This window comes from Perognathus longimembris, chromosome 4 (genome assembly GCF_023159225.1).
Source record: "Perognathus longimembris pacificus isolate PPM17 chromosome 4, ASM2315922v1, whole genome shotgun sequence".
Classification (NCBI taxonomy): domain Eukaryota; kingdom Metazoa; phylum Chordata; class Mammalia; order Rodentia; family Heteromyidae; genus Perognathus; species Perognathus longimembris.
The window spans coordinates 45,795,676-45,818,640 of NC_063164.1; the positions used below are offsets into that span (position 1 = coordinate 45,795,676).

General features: G+C 36.2%; 1 protein-coding gene across 2 annotated transcripts in view; it reads left to right on the plus strand.

Annotated features, from left to right (window-relative positions):
* The window catches only part of Sestd1 (SEC14 and spectrin domain containing 1), a 67,632-nt gene that overhangs the window by 26,281 nt on the left and 18,386 nt on the right, over positions 1–22,965 (plus strand). For both annotated transcript variants that reach the window (XM_048345166.1, XM_048345165.1), the window contains 4 exons: positions 8,915–9,028; positions 10,460–10,554; positions 13,464–13,519; positions 15,480–15,691. In XM_048345166.1, the coding sequence (XP_048201123.1) occupies positions 8,915–9,028; positions 10,460–10,554; positions 13,464–13,519; positions 15,480–15,691 (477 nt within the window). The remainder of the gene's footprint in view (positions 1–8,914; positions 9,029–10,459; positions 10,555–13,463; positions 13,520–15,479; positions 15,692–22,965) is intronic.

The following is a 22,965-nucleotide window of genomic DNA, read 5'->3' on the forward strand; positions in this document are numbered from 1 at the left end:
TTCATGCTTAATTTTCGTGTATGTTTCCTGCATTGAATGCCGGTCATAATTAGACAGTAGAAACAGAAGTGAGTTGCATTTGTGACTGCACATAGGCCCATTTTATCTTTTGCTTGGCTTTAACAGGACAGGGAACATGCTAAATTATTCTAATCAGGCTCTGAGTTTTCTTTTTGCTGTCATTTTCCTCAGTTCCCCACAGCTTCAAATTTGTTGAGTTACTTTGGTTTGAATAATGCTTTTTTCAAGTTTATGTCTTAAGTGGAAGCCGGATTTTTTTTCCCACTTTATATTGCAACTTTATCATTGGTAGACTTGATTATTAGGTGGACTGGGTAGAAAAATGTGTTCCTGGGGCAAAAAGAAGATGCTTTGACTGCTGGATCACACAGTAGTATCAGGATTCTGGTAGCTGAGTGGAAAATACATCCCAGGGTAGAGCAAAAAAGGTATAGTGAGGCAAGAAAGTAAAAGCTGAAACCCAGAGGCACGAATACTGCTTAGGAGTCAGGACCACCACAGAGTGAATACTTAAGGCAGGCAGTTCATGGCAAGCAGCTCACAAGGAGATATGACTGAAAATGCAATGTAAACAGAGGCCAGTGGTTCAGAAAGTCAGGCTGCTTAGAAGAGAAACCTATTTCAGCATATGTATCTTCTCAAAGATGCCATGCCTATTTAAGCTTTATGCTAAATGAATTAATAGTGGTTAGATATGTTATATCTTGGAGGATAAAACAAAAAGTAGAGAATGTTTTTCTTCTTTGATATAGTGTCAGATTGTTGATTTAAAACGAATGCTTTTTAAAATAATGTTTTAAAACCAGAGGCTTCTCTTAAAACATTGAGGAGAATTCAGCTAGGATATTTTCTCAAATAAATAATAAGCACTAGGCCCTCATTAAAAGCCTAATATTGTAAAGAGATGAAAGTAGTCTCAAATTTGTTATTAAGCATTAAAATTTAAGGAGTAGTTCAACATCAGCCGTTATGTGACACTAGCTTAGAGATAAAATGGAATTCAACATAGATTCTTGTGTAATTAAAAAACTTTTTTCTTGGTGGTACTTTTGTATAATTTGGGCTGTTTTAAGTATACCTGTATTTTTGTATATAATCTATATAATTGAAAATGTATCATTATTATGGTACTGATGTTCTTGTTAAGAATACCTTACAGAATCCTCTATAACCTGGATTCATTGCCAGGTTTTCACAGCATTTGTCAAGTAAGCACACAGAGGGCATTTAAAAAATTTTTTTATTGTAAAGATGATTTACAGAGGGGTTACAAGTAAAGTGATACTCATGACTCATGTCTTTTTGAACAGTGTTATCAGGTTTGGCTTAGTTATTAAGACATAGTCTTGCTAACTTCTTTTTTTCTTGGCCTGCTTGAGTCACCGTTCTCCTGATAGATGGAATTACTGTGTCTAGCAATTATTTGCATTTCTTCTTGACGAAATCTACGAATTGATCTCTGCGTGTATAGATGTTACTACCTATTGTTTAAGATGTTATTACCTATTGTTATAGAAGTCCAGTGAAAGGTTTATACCCAGCACTGCCGGAGAGAACACATAGTACTTTAAAATCTTTAGCTTGTTTCTAGGTTTTCAATAATTTTTTCAGACATATGAATTATATCTTTTAATATATGTTGTAAGCTGGGTGCTGGGGGCACATATCTACTACTAGCTACTTAGCTACTACTACTTAGCCTCCTAGCTACTCAGGAGGCTAAGCTCTGAAGATCTTGATTTGATATCAGCCTAGTCAGAAAAGTCCATGGGACTTCTATCTCCAATAAATTACTCAGAAAAAGATGGAAGTGGTGCTGCGGCTCAAGTGGTAGAGCAGTAGCCTTGAGCACAAGTCTCGGACAGTGCCCAGGTCCTGAGTTCCTGTCCCAGGATTGGCCAAAAAAAAGCTATGGTAATCTCTCAACCTTGAATTTAGACATAAACACCATACTGATCAGTGTCCCTGAAGTATGATATTTTCCACACCACATTAGTTTGTTTTTAAATTTTGTGTTCTTATCCAAAAGTAGATTTTTTTAAATTTTATATTTTTTAGTACTTCAGAGTTTTATTTTCCAGGTGGAAGATTCATATCCTTAAAACAGAATCTTCTTTCCTAATACATTTTTTAAAATAACTAATTTTTACCTTAAATATATATTTCCTTTTGGAATGTTTAAGATTTATCATGTATTTAAATAATTATTAGAGCTCTGTCAGTCACTCAAATTTATCATTCATCTATAATGGTGAATGTTTATCTGCTATACAACTTCAAATGAACTATTGGTCAACAATCAACAAAATTCACTAATATTTGATATATAACAATTTATGAAACATAAGGTAATACTAGTCCTATAAATTTGCTGCAAAACAATATATATGCATATATAATTTACATACAGCAATACAATATTTTATGGAAATTCCAGTATAGCATCATATTGTCTTTAGTTGTCTAAAAGTTATGGTAAAAAAGTAGCACAAAAATGAGGTTAAATTAAATTTGGTTCTTTGTTTATGAATAAAAGACTTACATATCCACAGAGTTATCTACTGTGCTTCCGCAAGTAGCTCACATCTGTCATCCTACTTTCCCAGGGAGGCTGAGATCTGGAGGATTGGAGATTGAGGCAGAAAGGTCTGCAACATTCTATCTTCAGTTAACTAGGGCAGAGCAGGGCTGATGCAGTTCACAAATGGTAGAACAGCAGCTCAACAAGCACAGCACTGAGTACCAGCACAAAACAATAACATCAACAAAAAATCAGTTATCTCCGAGCCTGGAGTTGCAAACTTTTTTTCACATACAGTTGTTTAAAAAGAAATATAAAAATGATTGGAAATAATTTTTAACAAATCATGTTAACTGAGCTAAGCCAGGCTCAGAGAGACAAATGATGCATGTTCCCTCTTGTATGTGGAAACTAGATCTAAAATACACTAAAATACAGGTCTCTGGGCATTCACACACAGTACGAACAAAGGAAGACACTTTTAGGAAAGGAACAGAAAGGCACAATACGTAGGTACATCTGATCATGTAGAATAAATAATACTTATCAAAATGGACCCCAGGAAATGGAAACAAGAAGCTTTTTTCTTTCTTGCTGTTTTTCTTTTTGTCTATATTTCTTTCAAAGTATAAGGGGAGGCACAGAAAAGTGAACAAATGCAGCAGTGCACTCACTGGATACCATGCTGAAAATGAACTACACAACTTGTGGGTGGGATGGAGGGAAAAACTAGGGAGAGCAAAGGAAGCAATGACATTATCCAAAAGGAAAAGTATTCTTTGCCTGACTTAGGTAACTGTAACCCTTCTATTTAATAAAGATTCTTTTTAAATAAAAACAAAATATTAGAGGTAAGGTAGTTTTTTTATAAGTCTAAAATAATTTGTTATTAAGACATGAAAATGGTTCTCTTATTTTTGGTTACATAATACCATTTTTCATTTTACATAATCTTAAAGTCCAGCATAAAAATACATAATTTTATAAATAATTTATGGAAAAAAATCTCCCTATCTTATGTAAGTATTTTTAAATCAAAGATTACTAATGTCATGTGTTAAGTGGGAAAATAACAATTCTTCCCTTTGAAATGGGTAGTGTATAACCTAGCTGGTACTTCGTGGCTTCTCCCTAAGATACACAAAGTCCTCTAGTACATTGTCATCCAGGTTGTCATTATTCATGGCCAGTGGTCTCCTCAGTGACTGCAGCAGAAGGGCACATGGGTAGTCGTGGCACTATTAGTAACTTAAGAAGCTATAGTCAGTCAATTTAGAGAAAATGACCTGATATAGAATTACTGCTCTTTTACCACATCAGCTCTGAAATGTGTCCATTTTTCTGTTCTCTTTATGTCGGTTGTTTGTATTCTAATTTGTTTCCTTGTTTTTATAACTTCTAGAATCTCCTGCTCTTCTCAGTTTCCTTTGTCAGTGTTCTAATTTTATTTCCTTCAGGTCCACTTTACTCCACTGTGGTTTCTTATTTTTGCCTTAGCATTGGAATTTGTTCTTTCTGTAAAATCACACCCTTGTATGCTGTCTGTCTTACTGGTACAGAGTGGAGCTGTCTGTTCTTCCAGAGCTTGTTTATCTTCTAAGTAGTAGTGTCAGTAATTATGTGTTGTGTTCTGATGTCATTTCCCATGGCAAAGGGACAGTTGCTCTCCTATGTAAACAGGCATTGCTGAGGGGATTTGCCTCCTGTACAGATACCTCTCCCTCCTTGTGCACTTCTTTAAGTAGCCTCTGGTGTCAGTATTTATAGAGAGTAAGATATTTTCCTACTATTTTTATCTTTATATTTTGCATAAAAGAATGTTTACAGAGCCAGGTACCAGTGGGTCACGCATAAAATCCTAAATACTCAGGAGTTGAGATCTGTAGGATGAAGGTTCAAAGCCAACCTGAGCAGAAAAGTCTGTGGAACTTTTTTTTTTTGCAATTAATCAGCAAAACCTGAGCTGGAAGCATGGCCCAAGTAGTAGAAAGCTAGCTAAGCAAAAAAGCCAAGGCAAGTTCAAGGCCCTGCATTCCAATTACAGTATGAGTTATAATACAGTAGGCATGCTGTGGGGTTTACTCAAAAGACATATTCTTCAGAGTTCAGTCTTGTCCCAAATAAACCATTGTAGAGAAGTAGACAAATCATCCATTTAATTTGACATCATCTGTTTATCTCTTCAGGAGAGAATAGTTAGGTCATAATATTTTTTCTGGTGTGAATTGATGCCCAATTTAGCAAGTAGCGTATTTTTTTCCTCATGGGATAGACATCTATCTCTTAGTTTCAGTGTCAGAATATGTTTTATTAAAACATCATTAGACATCTCTCAAGAATGAAAAACTTACTCCTGGGGTTTGGTTGTCTTTACTATTTGTAGAGTGTACATCTACAGATCACAATCTGATGGCAGGTTAAATCGCTCCCATGGGTAGTCCCACTCACTGTTCACTGAAACACCACACCAGATCCAGAGAACTCATCAAAAATGTTTTTCTATTATTGATGACCCTCTTGTATCCCCTTCCTGTGGTTGTACCTGCACTATCTCTGTATCTTATCTGAGTACGTTGGAAACCGTGTATACTGGTATTAGAACTAGGAAACTGAAAGGGAATACCAAAATCAATTGACACAGGGTAAAAAGACAAATGACTACAAAAGCAGTACTTGCAAAACTGTTTGGTGTAAATCAACTGAACAACTCGTGGGGAAAGGGAAAGGGGGAGGGAGAGGGAGGAATGAGGGAGGAGGTAACAAACAGTACAAGAAATGTATTCAATGCCTAACGTATGACACTGTAACCTCTCTGTACATCAATTTGACAATAAAAATTTAAAAAAAATGTTTCCAGAGAAACCATAGAATAAAGCAAAGCCCTTTATGTCAGTTTGCCAAGAAGTGAAAAACATTTGCAATGTTCTTCTTTTTTTTTAATTGTTTATTTTAAATTAGTCGCCACTATTACCAAAGTAAGCTGTGTATACAAACCCCTTGTTCTGGAGATGACATTAAATTACCATTTAGAATAGATTTAAATAGCTGAATGTGGTGGCCCATGTCTGTAATGACAGCTATGCGGAAGACAGAGGTAGGAGGATTGTGATCTTAAGCTCTAGGCAAATAACAAGTCCTTCTCTGAAAACTAAGATAAAAAAAAAAAATGAGACCTGAGGGTGCTGCTCAAGCTCACAGAATAATGTGGACTGAATATGCTGTTACTGAACAAACCAAAATATAATTTGTTGTGCTGAATCTTATTTCCTTTCTTTTCTTTTCTTTCTTCTTCTTCTTTTTTTTAATGGGAAAGAAGCCTATGGTCTTCTTACTCTTCTAGCCATCACTACCTCCCAAGTCTCCTTGTTCCCCACGGGCTTTATGTCTGCCCTCTCAGAGGAGTTGTCTTCAGCTTGAGAGTCAAACTTACCTTGTTCCTTCTGTCCATCCTTCCCTTCTCTCTATCTTTTCTGTTCTAAATTTTTTTACATTTTCTTTCATTTTTTGGTTGTGGGGCCTAAACTCAGGGCCTGGGTGCTGTCCCTGAGCTCTTTTTCACTGGAGGCTAGCACTCTACCACAGAGTCACAGTGCCACTTCCTGTTTTCTAGTGGTTAACTGCAGGTAAGAGTCTCATGGACTTTCCCACCCAGTTTGGCTTCGAACTGAAATCCTCAGATCTCAGCTTCCTATGTAGTTAGGATAACAGGCATTAGCCACCAGCACCCGTCTCTGAAATTTTAAATATAATGCTTGCTAATATTCTTTAAAACTGTAACTATATGGCTCTCTCTCTCTCTCTCTTCTCTCCGGCCATGGATCATCTTGGCCACAGGCCAGCAGTTCGGTAATAAACTTTCTTTCCTGCCTGAATACCGCGTGGTGTTCTCCTTTACAGGCTACCTACTTTAAAAACCTAACATATATGGTGCCGTGACTCGGATGGGGCTTAAGAGTCAGGACAGGCGGAATGCCCATCTATTTTTCTTCTTTTTCTGGGAGTATCCCCAGTCCTGATGGCCCTTTTTCCGTGAACCGAACTGCTGCGAGTCGCCACGCGGCACTTTTCACTAATACCATTGCTGGCCTCCACACCCACCTCCACCTCCACACCACTTGTCTACCCTGGTGAGTGAAACTGCTGCTGCTCCGGTTCTCTCCTGCTCTGTCCGCCGCTTCTGCCCGATTCTGCCACTGCCTCATGAGACTTCTTCCAGACTTCATTCAGGGACTGGCATCTACCACCAAGGGACCCTGCTACTCGCCTTCTCCAGGAGGGGCCACATTTCTGCCTTTTGCCTGCCTTCTGCCTTTTGCATTTCTGCCTTTTGTCTGCCTAATGCCGACGCCCCTTGCCAGCAGGAAGCAGCCAGAGAGAGTCTTCGCCCTTTTTCATAACTATTAAAAGGCTGGAATGTAAGGCCCTCTTCCTGAGGGCTCCATGTAGATGCCCCCACCTCATTAAGTCTCCAACCAGTTACCTGGGTAACCTGCAGACCTGGAGGCAGTTACCTCCCCTTTCCCTGAGGTCACATCCTAATCCACCTGGCCACACCCCTTGCCCCTGCCCTAGATATAAGGCAGGGCTGGGTGGGGGTCGCTCTCTCTCTCTCCTTTCTCTCCAGACATGGATCATCTTGGCCACAGGTCAGCAGTTCAGTAATAAATCTTCTCTCTTGCCTGAAAAAAGAAAAGTAACTATATACATGAAGTTTAATAATAAACACTCCCTACCCACTACCCAATCTTGAAATAAATCAGTGTGTACCTGCTGGTTATATTAGTACCTAATTTAAATTTTTACTTATCCATATTTTTGTATTTTTTCCATGTGTTTATTAAAAACTTAGTGGATGCTTTGTGGAAAAACAAGCCATTATGGGAAAATACTATATTTGCTCTGACTACTCTGTTGTATGGATAGAATTATCATTTATAAATATTATTTATTGTGAAATAATCTACTTAGTTCTCTAACTTTTATAGTACTGAATAGGAGGGTCGAGATACAGGGCATCCTGGGAAAAAAAGCAAGACCTTACTAGAAAAACTATGAAAGCAAAAATGATTGGTGTAGTGGTTAAGTGGTACAGTGCCTGCCTAGCAAGCACGAGACCCATCTCCGAAAATATTGGGGTCCATTATACTATTTTCTCAAATTGTCTGTGGGTAATAGGGTATAATATCAGCATTTGGAAGTATCTTGTTTTTAACTTTAGAGAAAAATTTTTAGTTATTCTGTGTTTAGTATGGTGTTGATACAGATTTGTTACTACATACAGCCTATATTACATTGAGGTACAATCCTCCTTGTAGTTACTTCTAAGATTTATCATAAAGGGACAGTGAATTTTGTCAGTAGTGTTTTCTGCATCTGTTGAGATGATAATGTGATTTTTGCGTTAGTTCTTTTTTTTTGTTTTTTGTTTTTTGTTTTTCTTGCCAGTCCTGGGGCTTGAACTCGGGGCCTAAGCACTGCCTGGCACTGTCCTGGCTTGTTTTTGCCAAAGGCTAATGCTATATCACTTGAACCACAGTGCCACTTCTGGCTTTTTCTGTGTATGTGGTGCAGAGGAATCGAACCCAGAGCTTCATTCATGCTAGGCAAACACTCTACAGCTAAGCCACATTCCCAGCCCCTGCTTTAGTTTTTTCATACTGTTTAACATTATTACATTTATTGATTTGGATATGCTGAACTATTCTTTTTTTAATTTTCTTTTTTTTCTGAGCTATTCTTGAGTGAAACTGATTTTCTTACAGTTTATATTCTTTTTACTGTGTTGCTGAATCTGGTTTGAAAGTATTTTCTTTTATTAAGAGATTTTGGCACCTACATTTATTAGGGCATTTGTTTTTGTTGTTATGTCTTCTCGTTTGGGCATTAGAATAATACTGGCTTCATAGAATGAGTTTGGTTGTTTTCCCTTTTCTTTCTACTTCATAGCATGGGATATTCTGTAAATATCTGTTAATGTCCATCTGTAGTGTTGTTTAGTTTTGTAGTGTCTTTGTTGGCTTTTTGGGGGGGCAGGGTAGGGGCCTGGATGATGAATCTTTTGGTGAGACAGGTACTTAAGTGACTCAACATTGTTATATTGGTGTCTGTATTTTGTCATCTGGCAGTATTTGCTTTATGAAATTGGATGGAACAACATCTGTTGTATACATATTTACAATTATGTCTCTTTTTAATGTATTGAGGGGAGTTTCTCAAGTGCTCTTGTTTCTCCCTTCTCCCAACTGAATTAATGAAATGATAATATGTCATCATGTTAAAATAGTATTATAGATTTTAATATAGTTCTCTGTCTTTATTATTTCCTACGATTTTAATAATGATTTAGTCATTTCTTCTCTTTTTTTCCTACAGGTTATTTTAGTGTCTGCCAACAAGTTGACTCGTTACATAGAGCCATGCCAATTAACAGAAGACTTTGGTGGAAGTCTCACCTATGATCACATGGACTGGTTAAATAAGAGGCTGGTTGGTATTTTGCAGTGAGATAAAATGTTACTGTGTATAAGAAATTTTCATAACTAACTTTAGTAAACTGAAAAATCTAGGTGCTTTTCCTGTTTACAAAAATAGAGAAATGTGTATTCCATACCACATTAATCTGGAATCAGACCCCTGCATTTGGAATCAAGATGTCAGTATATGACTTTTGGTTACTTAATCTCTCTCTGTCTCACATCCTTGCAGGGCTGTGAGTAAGACAAAATGAATATACTTCAGACACATTGAATTGCACCCAGCATGAGAGTACAAAAGCACTCTGTGGCGCTAGCGCTTGTCATTAGTGGTACCAGTAAAAATGATCAATCTCTTAAGTGGAATAACAGTGATACACACAAAAAGTAGAATCATAGAAGTGACCTAGTTGTTATACCATTTTCAGAGGATATTTAAGCATCAGTTTGCGTTATCAGCTTGAGGTGCAATTTAACAGCAAAAGCTTTTCATTTCTGAAAGCATCTCTTGTGTTCAGACTGAAATTTGCTACTGTATATAATGTATTATTTAATTAAAATGCTAAACGCAAAATTTCAGATTAACTCAAATTAGATGTTAATTTTATTGGAAAGTAGTGAACTTTGAGTCTCAGGATGTGTAATCAGTTTTCCTTGTACCATATCTGAACAATTATATCAGACAACTGTGTCCACTCTATTACATATGTCTAAACAGATTTGCCCCAAATACTATTACAGAAATAATTTTTAAATTGTGGCTATTTTTATGCTACACACTTACCTATAAAACATATAAGTTATATAAAAACAATATAGATTGGTAAAAGAATAAGATGAAGACATGTTCTGTGACTGGAATTAAAGGTCAAAATTTTCCTAATTTACTCATGTAGTTACAAAATTTTCTATGGGTCCAAATAGTTCTCAGATAAACACAAGAATAAAAAGTTAACCAGGCACTGGTGGCTCATCCTATAATCCTAGCTACTCAGGAGGCTAAGATCTGAGAATCTTGGCTCAAAGCCAGCCTGGGTGGGAAATGCAGTGAAGCTTTTACCTCCAATTAATCATCAGAAAGCTGAAAGTGGAGCTGTGATTCAAAGTGGTAGAACACTAGCTTGAGCAGAAGACTTTAGGAACAGTGCCTAAGGCCCTGGATTTAAGCCCCATAACCAACAACAACAAAAATTGTCTGAATGAAGATAAAAATAAGCTCTTAGTGTGTTTCAGCTTAAAAAGTTTTCTTTTCTATGAGAGCTATTCATTTTTGGAGAGCATCATTTTGTCTTATTAACTGTACTCTGTAGTTGAATTGCACTGAGTGACTTGTTGTAAAAGAAAGGAATTATTACTAACAGATTATGTTCCTTTTAACTGAAAATCCTCATAACATATTGATTTTAAAATTATTCTTAGCATGTTACTAAAATCTATGTTGTAGGTTTTTGAGAAGTTTACAAAGGAGTCTACATCATTATTAGATGAACTTGCTTTGATTAACAATGGAAGTGACAAAGGAAATCAAGAGAAAGAAAGGTAAGTGGCTATTGGCATATAATTACATTCTTGCAAAGTTATGAGTAAGCTGTTAAATGATACTTATATTGTTGATGGAAGCAAAAATCACTATAAGAGTAAAATCTATATTCCAACTAAGTTAATGTATACCAAGAATGAAAACTGTTTTATGTACAAAACATTTATTTGAATTTTCTTTTTACCAAAAATTTTGCTCCCCCTTTCTTACTTCCCTCCAAAATGTTACTGAGAATTTAACTTAGAGCCTTTTTATCACTTCAACACAATCCCACCCCTTCTTAGCTTTAATTCGTTTTTGACTGATGTCTCATAGTTTATCCTGGACTGCAGTTCTCCAATTTAATGCTTCTCAGCATAACAGGAATGATGGTTGCATACCACCATTCCTGGCTTTTTAGTGGCTTTTTATTACTAGCACATTTTCTTCCCTGGGTCAATCTTAAACTGTAGTCCTTCTGATTTTTACCTTCCAAGTATCTAGGATTACAGATGTGAGACACAGAATACAAAAGCCATTGTTTTTTGTTGTTGTTTGTTTTGGTGATCCTGGGTTTTGAACTCAAGGCTTCACACTTGTGAGAGAGGTGGCTCACTGCTTGAGTCAAACCTGAAGCAGCCTTTATTTCTTCTTCTTTTTTTTTTCCCAGATAAGCTCTCACTTTTTACCAAGGCTGGCCTTGATTCTAATCTGCTGTTTATGCTTTATGTACAGCAAGGATCATAGACTATGTCACCATCTTGTCTTATTTTGTGTGTGTGTGTGTGTGTGTGTGTGTGTGTGTGTTTGTGCATGCGCGCGTGTGCATGTGCCAGTCCTGGGGTCTGAACACAGGGCCTTGGTGCTGTCCTTAAGTTTTTTTTGCTCAAAGGTAGTGCTTTACCACTGGATCCACAGCTTCACTTCCAGCTTTTTTGTGGGTAATTGGACATGAGTTTCATGGACTTTTCCTCCTGAAGTAGCTAGGAATAGGCCTGATCCACTGGTACCTGGCTTCCAATTTTTTATTCTGAAATGTAATTTCAAGAGAGTTTTTTTTCTGGAGGTAGCCTATAGAAAGTGAGTCCATGGTCAAAGAGTTTAATGCTGAGGGCTGTTTATTTTGTCCCAGAGAATATCTCTAAACATTATGTTAGTTTTAAACTGTATTGAAAGAGACGTTGAATTGCTTCCTTGGAACATCACATACTGTTGTGCCAAGTCACAAAACCACCACCAAGAAGACCACCGAGACTCAGACATTCCGAAATGCAAAAGCAAGACAAGGCTTTATTTAAGCGAGCTGCAACTCGGGCCTCGTCCTACCCACCGACACAGTGGAGGTTAGGAGGGAGCCTCGAGCTACGATTACACAGGGCTTATAAAGGCAAAAAACAAAGTTACAACAATCAGGTGTTCAAGCAAGCAAGATTAGGACACAGGTACAAATCTGATTGGCTCAGGGTTCGAGGCACCCCAGGGGTGGTCAGAGTTAAGCATTCCCAGGGGGTTAGAGTTCTAGACAGACTGGGCCCTAATGGGCTTGTCCTGGGTTTGTTCACAGGGCCTGCTTATCTCAGGTTCACGTGGTAAAGTGGGGTTCACGTGGTAAAGTGGGGCCTGACTTCAAAGTCTGGCACTTCAATACTTTTTGGTAATTTTTGTCCAGGTTTTGAGAAACTCTCTTGGAAATGATAGCTTGCATGTCTAAGTGAAGTATTAAATAAAATCTTTTATTTTCTCATCACACTTCAAAGCACTCAAGTGTTATTGCTTAATTTCTTTTATACTAGATAGTACAACCCCTCCTCTGCAGAGTTTTATCAGCCTTCTTTCTGTCAGTGTGTAGGAAGCATCTAGACTACATAAGAAGTGAGGGCTTAGAACAGTTGACAGAAATGAAGAAGCTGCATGGTCCTTACCTTTGATTTCTAATTTCCTATCTTTTTTTAAAATCTTCTCTTTAGCATATGTGTTTAAGAGCTATGTATTTACTCAGATATATTTTCCAGAATATACATATTCATCTTCTTTTTAAAGGTATATATTCAGCTGGTTGCTAGTAGCTTACATCTGTAATCCTAGCTACTTGGAGGCTAAGATCCGAAAACTGCTGTTTGAAGTCAGCTCAAGCAGGAAGGACCATGATATTCTTAATTCCAACTAAGCAGCAGAAAACCAGAAATGGAGCTTTGACTCAAGTGGTAAAGAGCTAGCCTTGAGCAAAAGCTAAGAGACAGCACTCAGGTTCTGAGTTCAAGCCCCAGTACTGGCACCCATAAAAAAATAAAAAAGAAAGAGGGCAGGGGAAGGAAGAAGGAAAAGGAAAGAGGGAGGGGAAGAGAGAAGGTAAAAGGGAGGAAGAAAGGATAAAGGGAGGGAGGGAAGGAAGGAAGGAAGGAAGAAGGAAACGAGGAAAAAAGGAAAGGAGAAATTCATCTCTACAAGAAACAATAGGAAGAGAGTGTACCTGCTAGTGTGTGACACACATGAACATGAACATGTGCACACACAATTTCCTTACATAAACCACGGTCACAGGAAATAACATCCAATAAGATTACTATATCTAAAGGTATTTTGATTGTAGGATAGCTGCATATACTTACATTGTTATACTTCTGGGTTGTTATGTAGTTATAAATGCCATTTTGACACTATTCACCAATAAGTATAACAACAACAATAAATAGTATGAGTTTTTGATTTGAAAATTTTGTGATTTATCCTATTGTAATTTCTCAAGCTACTAGTAATTAATCTCTGATGTCTTTCCTTATGCTTAGGAGAAATTAGCATGGTAAAATAGAATGCTTCAGAATGTTTTTATACTTGTGTATCCTTATTTTGATATTATACATAAAGGAATCCTTTAAGAATGTGGATGGAAATGTTATAGCTTTTAAATTACTCTTTTGGTGTTTGCTAGGTCAGTGGATTTAAACTTTCTTCCGTCAGTTGATCCTGAAACAGTTCTACAGACAGGTAAATGAAAAAAATTATTAGTGCTAATGATAATTCATTAGACGAGTTGGATTGATTATTTTCTTTAAAAAAAAACCCTTGGATATAGCATGTACATGGTACTTTTAGTAGGAACTTGGAAGGAAAAATTTTTGCCTTACTTAATACTATTAAAATTAATAATAGATTATTTCCCCTTGTAGTATTGGGGTTACTTCCTATTTTATAAATGATTATTGCTTACTACTATGAGCCACAAATTATAGCTTCAAATTTAATTCTCCTAATAACCTTTTTGAGATAGTATATTTTTTCTGTCTAAACTTGAGAAAGCTAAGACTCAGAGATAAATGATTAACTTGTTCAAGGTCAAGTATTAAGCTCTCTCAGACCAGCTCAAAACAAATCCAAAATTAAACCAAAAACTAGTTTAGTTTCTAGTCATCAAAATAAAAGTACAGTGGTCCTAGAGCAGTGAGTTCTCTGGGTTGTGTAGGGTGTATATCCCATTCTAATTACCTATAGTAGTTGTTTCACAAAATTCTAGGAGAACAAACTGGAGCTTTTTCCAACGGAAACACCATAGTTATAATCTGACTGTGAAGCAGCCATCTCAAATATTATCTCATTTATTCTTCAACACAGTCTTGTTCAGTAGGTAGTATTATCCTAATTTTAAGAAAAGGACATTGATATGTGAAAGGTTAAGGTACTTGTGCAGGCTACATAGTAAGTGCTGGCCCGATCCCAGGCAGCTTGTTTTCCAATTATGTTGTTTGAAATAAATATGCTGTGCTGTTTTTTAAGATAAATGGTGCTCACAAGGAAAATGTTAGAGATGGCAAGTTTAAATGCAGAAAAAATAAAGTATTCTGAAATTAATGTATTTTATGTATATGTTTGGAAATTAGTGAGCACATTTAGGTGTGTTTTAAACATTTGCACAAATCTTTAAAACAAGTGTTTTTCCAATTCCAAAATGTGAAAAATAGTAAAGAATATCTTGGTTGTATTGAACCAGTTGTCCTAAGTTTTCCAATATCATGTAGATTTCATTTACTCAGAGAAGAAAGAAATGCTTCTAACCTCTAAATTATATGTTTAGAAATAATAGACTGTCATTAATGTATTACCCTATATTAAAATGTAATTCCATGTATGTATTTAATATTTTGAAAGCTTTTATAAGCCATTGAATTAAGAATGGCCTTTAAAACTGCTACTTAAAATTAACTATATGCCATTTAATTTTGTTTTATATGCTACTCACTGTTAAGGTAGGAATTTAAAGAATAATATAATGCAATCTGATTTTTTTTTTTTACAAATAAGAAATAGCTGCAACCCACAATAAAAGTTTTAAAGTCCATTTAAATTTAGGATTTTTTTTCCTGTACAAAGATGAGAATTTTAGTAACTTTATTATCTTATACCTGAATAATAAAACCAGAACAATTTTCTCCTGGAAAAACAATCTTTATTTTAAAATATTGGATATGCTCATAACTCTAGGGTCACTTGTTCTGTAATTTTCATTTCTCATGTGTTACTCTATTTCCTCCTTAGTTTGGTATTTGTAGATTTTTTCTATTGAAAATGACATTTTTTTCTTTGTGCCAGTCCTAGGAATTGAATTGAGGTCCTGGGTGCTGTCCCTGAGCTTTTCTGCTTAGGGCTAATGCTCTACCACTTGAGCCATAGCTCTACTTCCAGCTTTGTTACTATGTTATTGGAGATAGGAGTCTCACAGACTTTATGCCTAGGCTGGCCTTGAATCGCGACCCTCAGTTCTCAGCCTCCTGAATATCTTAGGATTATGGGTATAGAGTACTAGTATTTGATTGTAATGTAAACTTTTTATTCTATTACACTATTATGGATAGGTAAATAGGTTTCATAAAGGACTAGGATTTTGAAGATTGACAAGTAAGAGTTGTATTTCTTGGTGGGTATTAATTACAAGGATCTTTCATTTGTAAAGGGCACGAATTATTATCCGAATTACAACAGCGTCGATTTAATGGTTCTGATGGAGGGGTCTCATGGTCTCCTATGGATGATGAACTCCTTGCACAGCCACAGGTTATGAAATTATTAGATTCCCTCCGAGAGCAATATACTCGCTACCAGGAAGTTTGTCGACAGCGGAGTAAGCGCACACAGTTAGAAGAGATTCAGCAGAAGGTTATGCAGGTAGGTGTCTGATGTGAATGCATCTAATTCTTTAGACTTCCAAATGCTTTTTTCCCTCGATAATTTCTGTTATGTAACAGACTTTTTGCTAAGTGTTATTTACATTGTGTAAGACATTTCAAATTGGGTTCTAAAAATGTTTTTAGCTATTTCATTGTTGATAAATGTTATATTCATAAAAGTTATTGTTTCTATAGAGCATGCAGCTTACTAAGAGAATGAATTTCAAAACAACTAGTGAGAAACATGAATGGTTCTTTATTCTTGCAATAAGTACCCTTTGGTTTTTGAAATTTTATTCTAAATTTCCAAAACGAGAGTTTTTTGTTATTAATTTGGTCATTATAAAGAATTTTTTATCCTACATATAATGCAAGCATTTCTAATTTTTAATTTATTCTTTTATGATACCAACAGGAAATAGTAAATATATTTAATTTTATGAATTTTTATCCTTTTCATTGTTTTTTTTTTTTTTTTTTTTTTTTTTTTTGGCCAGTCCTGGGCCTTGGACTCAGGGCCTGAGCACTGTCCCTGGCTTCTTCCCGCTCAAGGCTAGCACTCTGCCACTTGAGCCACAGCGCCCCTTCTGGCCGTTTTCTGTATATGTGGTGCTGGGGAATCGAACCTAGGGCCTCGTGTATCCGAGGCAGGCACTCTTGCCACTAGGCTATATCCCCAGCCCCTCATTTTTTTTTTTGATGGGGGTTGTTGGTATTGGGAATTGATCTTTGGTTTTGCTCTATAGCTTGAGCCAGTCTTCTTTTAAGGAATATTGGCTAAAATACTAAAAATTAGTTCTAATGGGAAGCATTTATGGTTTTCAAATTATATTGAGGGGTGTGTGTGTGTGTGTGTGTGTGTGCGCGCGCGCGCGCGCACACGCGTGCGCACGCTTGAACTCAGGGGCTTGCCACTGTCCCTAAGCTTTTGTGCTCAAGGCTAACTCTCTACCTCTTAACTGATAGGTCCACTTCCAGCTTTTTCATGGTTAATTGAAATTAAGAATCTCATGGATTTTCCTGCTTGGGCTGGCTTTTAGCTACAGTCCTCAGATCTCAGCCTCCTCATTAGCTACAATTATAGACATGAGCTACCAGTACATGGCTTACATTGAGTATTTTATTGAATAATTAAGAAAACAAACCTTTAAATATTGTAATTAAAAATACAAATTAGAAATGTCCTAACGTTTTTGCCTGGATTCATATATTCCTTAGATAAATTAAATGTTCATTATATGTAAAGCATTCTGCTAGATTTATACAGGATATAAACATAAACTTCATTTTTGCTATTGGGAGATTTAAGGAAAGAAATCAATAAGTGTCAGAGGTCACGAATGAAGAGCTATCAGCAGTTTTTAGAAGGAACTATTTCTCTGACTGCTGTAATCTAGGAAGATTACCTATGGGGAGTAGCACTTGAACTTTTCCTCCAAGATGGGCTAGATTTCACACCATGATGCTTTCTTTTTTTTACCCCCTCTTTAAGTCATTGTACAAAGGGGTTGCTTTAAACAGAACAGTTTATGACTAGGAGAGTTGGCATTTTTGTGATGGATAAAGAGTAGCATAAGTAAATAGTAGATACTTAGTATCCCAAACTCAACTGAGATCTGAGCAAGCAGTTGGCACAGTAGGATTTTATGGTCTTCTCAGTCATAAAGCAGAATTAGAGAGGTTGTCTCCATGCCAATTCCCTTACTACTAGGCTGCATGATGGTTTTATCTTATTTTTACCTACTTGAGATTTGCTTAATTTGTCTTCTTTTTTTCTCTCTTCTCTTTGTTTCCTTTCCTTCTTCTTAATTGAAACAGATAATAATACCTCTTTTGAAAAGCTAGTATTTAGAAAGAACTTTGCACACAATTAATAATAATTATTACATTTACTTATATTGAAGTAGACAATACTATGGAGCTCTTGTTCTTTTGCTTATGAACATTTTGTGTAAAATACCCAGTGTTCATTCTTTGTAGACCATAGTGTTTGATGTAGAAAATTAGATACAATTTATGTTGAACTCAAGTAAGCTTTAGGCAATTATTTTGAGATTATCTGTGTTGTTTTTAAACCACAGAAACAGAAAATGGCATTTGATAAAAAACTGAGATTCTAAACCAAGATAATCTAGGTTTATCCTGTTCTATGTCTAATCCATTAACCTTGAGAAGAAACTTTAATGCCCTAGTTTCTTTCTTAGTAAGCAGAGAATAAATAATAGCAAAGTATCAGCAACAGCAATAATAATAATATCTATTTACCAAAATAGTTAGGAGGATTAAAGAAGATAATTTTTAGATGTCCAGTGTCTGTGATGTAGAAAGCTCTGGCTATTGAGGTATAAGCTCAGAGAATGTAGGTGAAAGGATTCTTCCATTGGTATAAAAGAATATGAAAAAAAAGAAATAAAAGTGATTTGTTTTGTTTTTCCTTAGAACTAAGGTTTGACCTCAAAGTTTCAGCATGGTAGACAGATGCTGTGCCCCTTGATCCATCCTTCTAGCCCTTTTTGCTCTGATTATTTTTAAGACAGGTCTCATCTTTTGCCTGAGCAAGCTTAGACTAAGATTCTCTTATTTTTGTTTCCCACTGTAGCTAGGATGATAGGGTCATTCAATAAAGCCATATGCCAAGCCCTTTCTACTAAAATGGAGTTTTATGAGGTTTAAGAGTTAGGTTGGTTTGAAACTGCAAATCTCTCAATTCCATTCTCCCTTGTAGCTGAAAAGATAGGTACAAACCACCAGCCATACCTAGTTATTGGTTGAGATGGGATCTGGAGAGCATTTTTCCCAGAACTTCAATTCTTCCAGTCTGTTTCCCAAGTACAGTTAGGATTACAGGTGTGAACCACCAGCACCCAGCTGATAAATTTGTGTTTGAAATGGCAGGCCAGTTCAGTGAAGAAATTATAGAAGAGAGATGTTGAAGGTAATATGTATGAGTTTGATGTTGATGAAAAGATTATTATATAAAACAGATGAGCTTCTTTGTAGCTTAGTTTTCTTTTACCTTCCTTCCCTCTCTCCCTCCCTTCCTCCCCCCTCCCTCCCTTCTTCCCCTGCTCCTTCCATTTTGAGCCAAGGTCTCAATGGATAACCACACTGACCTGAAACTTGAGATCCTTCTGCCTCAGCTACCCATTAATGGGATTACAGACATTTACCATCACACCTAGTTTAGATTTCTTTATGAGGATTAAAGTAAATTCATCTAAACATTAATATTCACCATGTAGTATTTTCCTGTACTCTGGTTTTTGGAGAACAATTTAAGGAAAAAATTATTGCTCTTTCCCAAAGTAAATTGAAATTTACTTAAATTCAACTACAGTAACATATTGGTAATAATGTTGATCACATAGCACAAACTGCTATCTTGAAAACCAGGGCAAAATACTTTTCAAACACAACCCTTTATTTTGTTTTGTGTTTTCCCCATATTTTATGTCATTGAAAATAAGATATGTGTCAGGCTATAAGTGCTATGTATTGGGAAACATTAAACAACATAGATTTACCTGTCTTATAAACAGATAGATCCGTATTAGTAATTTAAAAGTGAGCTGATGTCTGTTCATAGAGACAGGAGATAGGTGAAAACTTTATTTTTTGTAGAGATAACTATAGAGTTGAATAACCCTATTTATGTTACATTAGTGAAAATCGAATTATTCCACATATCTTTGTTCCCTGACTTATCACTAAAAATGTAATGCCAGGGGGATTGATACCTTTGATAAACTACATTATTTCCCTATCTGTTCATATAGGCAGATTCAGACTTCTTGGGGTATGCAAATATTCTCCCTACTGCTGCTGCAGTGAAGATGATGACTAAATTTGACTAAATTCCCCCTGCTTCTGAGTGGGAGAGAGTGCCACTTCACTGACATGCAGCACTGTTATTCTCATTATTGACTATGGCAGTAATCACTGCAAATGCTATTTCCATGTGCTTTTCTTGCACTGTAGAGAGCAATCTTAGATGCAAAATAAGACTCACTCTAAGTCGCATAAATGTATAAGCAAGAGGCTGTGCTCTCAGTCCCCAGATTTTTTTTCTCAAGGTCAGAGGCCCATTTGCTTGACATTCTTTTCTATGTGTTTTGTGTCCTGTGTATTTCCCAGTATTCTTTTCTGTAGTCTTTAGTAATCATTTCTGACTATGAAAACATAGCAAATAGTCACAAAACATTTTTGTGCAAATATTTGTCATGGAAGATCTTAAGAGCACATCTCCTAGGTTAAACTTCGCATGTAAATGTAACCATTTAGGGTTCATACTATTATAGATTGGTCCTAGAACTAATTTTGGAGTCATTTAATATGAACATTAATTGAGCATGGTGTGATTGAAATTAAGTTTTATAACACAGTTTGGCAAACCACTATCATTAATGCATTTAAATAGACATTTTACTGGGATATCAGCTTCAATGCACATCATTTTTATTACAGATAGTCATATATTTACTGTGTCCATTTCACTGATGCTGAATATTATGCTAAATTATTTTCTGTAATGCATTAAAGCTATATAAGCATTTGACTACATAACTGGGTTTTGATGTCAAGATACCTTGCTTTATTTAACATTTATTTTTTTCATTTGTAACTCCTCTTTTTTGTGCTGTTAACATAGTACCTGAGACTGAGTAGTTATAGATTATTTCTTACATATTCTGAAGGCTGAGAAATCCAAGGTCAAGAGAACTATGTCTGGGCCTTTGTTGTCACCTCAGAGTAGAAAGAGAAAGGACAGTAGAGAATGCATTAGAGAGACGGACAGATAGACAAATAGACAGACAGAAAGAAGGAATGCAAGCTTGCCAGAAAGAACTTGAGAACTGGTGAGTGAGCAGGCAGTAGGGATCAAATTTGCCTTTATAACAAATCCAGTACAGTAATCATGGCATTAATCATGTCTCAACACTATGGGATTGGGGTTTAAGTTTTCAAACCATGAGTTTTGAGGACTACATTTAAACCATAGCATGTGCTGTGATTTTTTTCCTTCTGTTATTAGACACACACGCACACGCACACACACACAGACACACACACTCTCTCTCTCTATGATTAATACTAATTTGCTTCTTTTTGTTTCTAGAGTATTCCAGAATTAAAGCTGACTTGCTTAATAATGTTATCTCAGGTTTCTAATAAATACACATTTCATTTATAATTTAACTTTTAACTATGTGGCTGGGAATATGGCCTAGTGGCAAGAGTGCTTGCCTCGCATACATGAAGCCCTGGGTTCGATTCCCCAGCACCACATATATAGAAAATGGCCAGAAGTGGCACTGTGGCTCAAGAGGTAGAGTGCTAGCCTTGAGCAGAAAGAAGCCCCGGACAGTACTCAGGCCCTGAGTCCAAGGCCCAGGACTGGCAAAAAAATAAACTTTTAACTTGTTATTTTTAGAATTTGGTATTTCTACTCAGATAACTTTAAAAATACATAAATTCATTTTTTTTTCAGGCAGGAAATATGGCCTAGTGGTAAAGTGTTCGTCTCATATACATGAAGCCCTGGGTTCAATTGCTCAGTACCACATATGTAGGAAAAGCTGGAAGTGGCACTGTGGCTCAAGTGGTAGACTGCTAGCCTTGAGCAAAAAGAAGCCAGGGACAGTGCTCAGGCCCTGAGTTCAAGCCCCAGGACTGGCAAAAAACAAAACAAAATTAAAAATTCATTGTTTTCTCTCAGAGTTTCTTTGTTGTTTGTTTGCTCTTGATTCTGATTTTCTTGCCTCAGCTGCTGGGTGCTATGATTATCCATGTATACCACAACATCAGGCTTTATCTTAATGTTTCTGTACCTCTTATAACATATAATTATAACAAGAATATAATTGATTCTCAAAAAAGGAGTGGAAACTTGTTTAAAATGTTACATATACTTCTGAAAAATTTATTTTTATGTCAATATTTTAAAGTGTTGGACACTATAGACAATAGATCGGGACTTCCTTAAGAAATCCAAGGATCTATTGGAAAATATAAACATAAGATAAAGTGAAAACAGAAGGAGCTAGGCTGTAAACAAAATGAGAAAAGTAAAGAAGCTAACAGTTTCTAGTGGCATCTAATGTATGAATGTCTTACATTCAATTTCTGATATAATTGTAACTTCAGCTCTGTATGGTAGGTATCATAGACATCATTTTAAGCAGGAAACAGTCAGTGCAGAACCAGAATCTAGATTTCAGACTCATACTCACTGTCTTCCTCAAGAACAAACTGTTCATGTGGCCCTTGTACAGTGATACTCTTTATAGGCTAACAGACAAAAACATGGTTCTAGGACAGTTCCTACAAAAGATTAGAGTAAGAAAAGTGATATTGAGGCATATTCCTTTCTTTACATTCTAAACAATACCTACTCCTAGAATTTTGCAGATGACCTTAGCACTCTGAAAACAGTTTTGCTAGGAGAAAGTTGAAGCACATGGAGCTATTCCAGTGGTCAGCATTAATTTCAACATTATTGATTTCGAGTTTTGTTCTCTAACATTCAGCCTTAAAAGAAGGTGGTGGAAATTAACATTAATATTTATAGACATCCAGGGTAAAAAAGTCAGAGATTCCATCTCTATGAAGGAAGCTGAACTTGATGATGCATACCTTTGAATCCAGCAATGACAGGAAGCCAGAAGTAGAGGATACCAGAGCAGGAAGCTAGCCATAGCTAGAGTTGTGGCTCAAGTGGCAGAGCACCAGCCTAGAAAATGTGAGGCCCTGACTCTTAACCCCAGTATCACACAAAAAAAGGATTTGGATTGGGAGGATTATTACTATTTCTGGACTGAGAGGCCTAGCTTTGGGCTTGTTTGAGTTCAGTGGCTGTCTTAAAGGGCATGGTCTATTGGGTATGAATTTTTGATGCTGAATAACTTCTAGATCTACTCTGCATGGACAGTCTCTCCTTATATCTGTTTTTAGGACTCTGCTGAAAAAGATACTCAACTCTGATAAACTAGTCCCTACCCTATGAATTTCTGAGCCGATGTCTAATAGTTTTGAATGTTTAGCTTATCCTACAAAGATACCTAGAAAAATGTTATGGTAGCATAATTTTACAGCTAGTTATTTTCTTTTTAAAGCAAGAAAGTAATATTTAACTTTGTTAATTAACTCATTTAATTTTTCCAGTGCTTTGGGAGAAACATTAGATCATGAGCCTGGATACATGACTTAATAGTCCTACCCTTTCAAGTAATACTTTATATTACCTTAGGCAAGTCACTTAATTTATCTGAACCT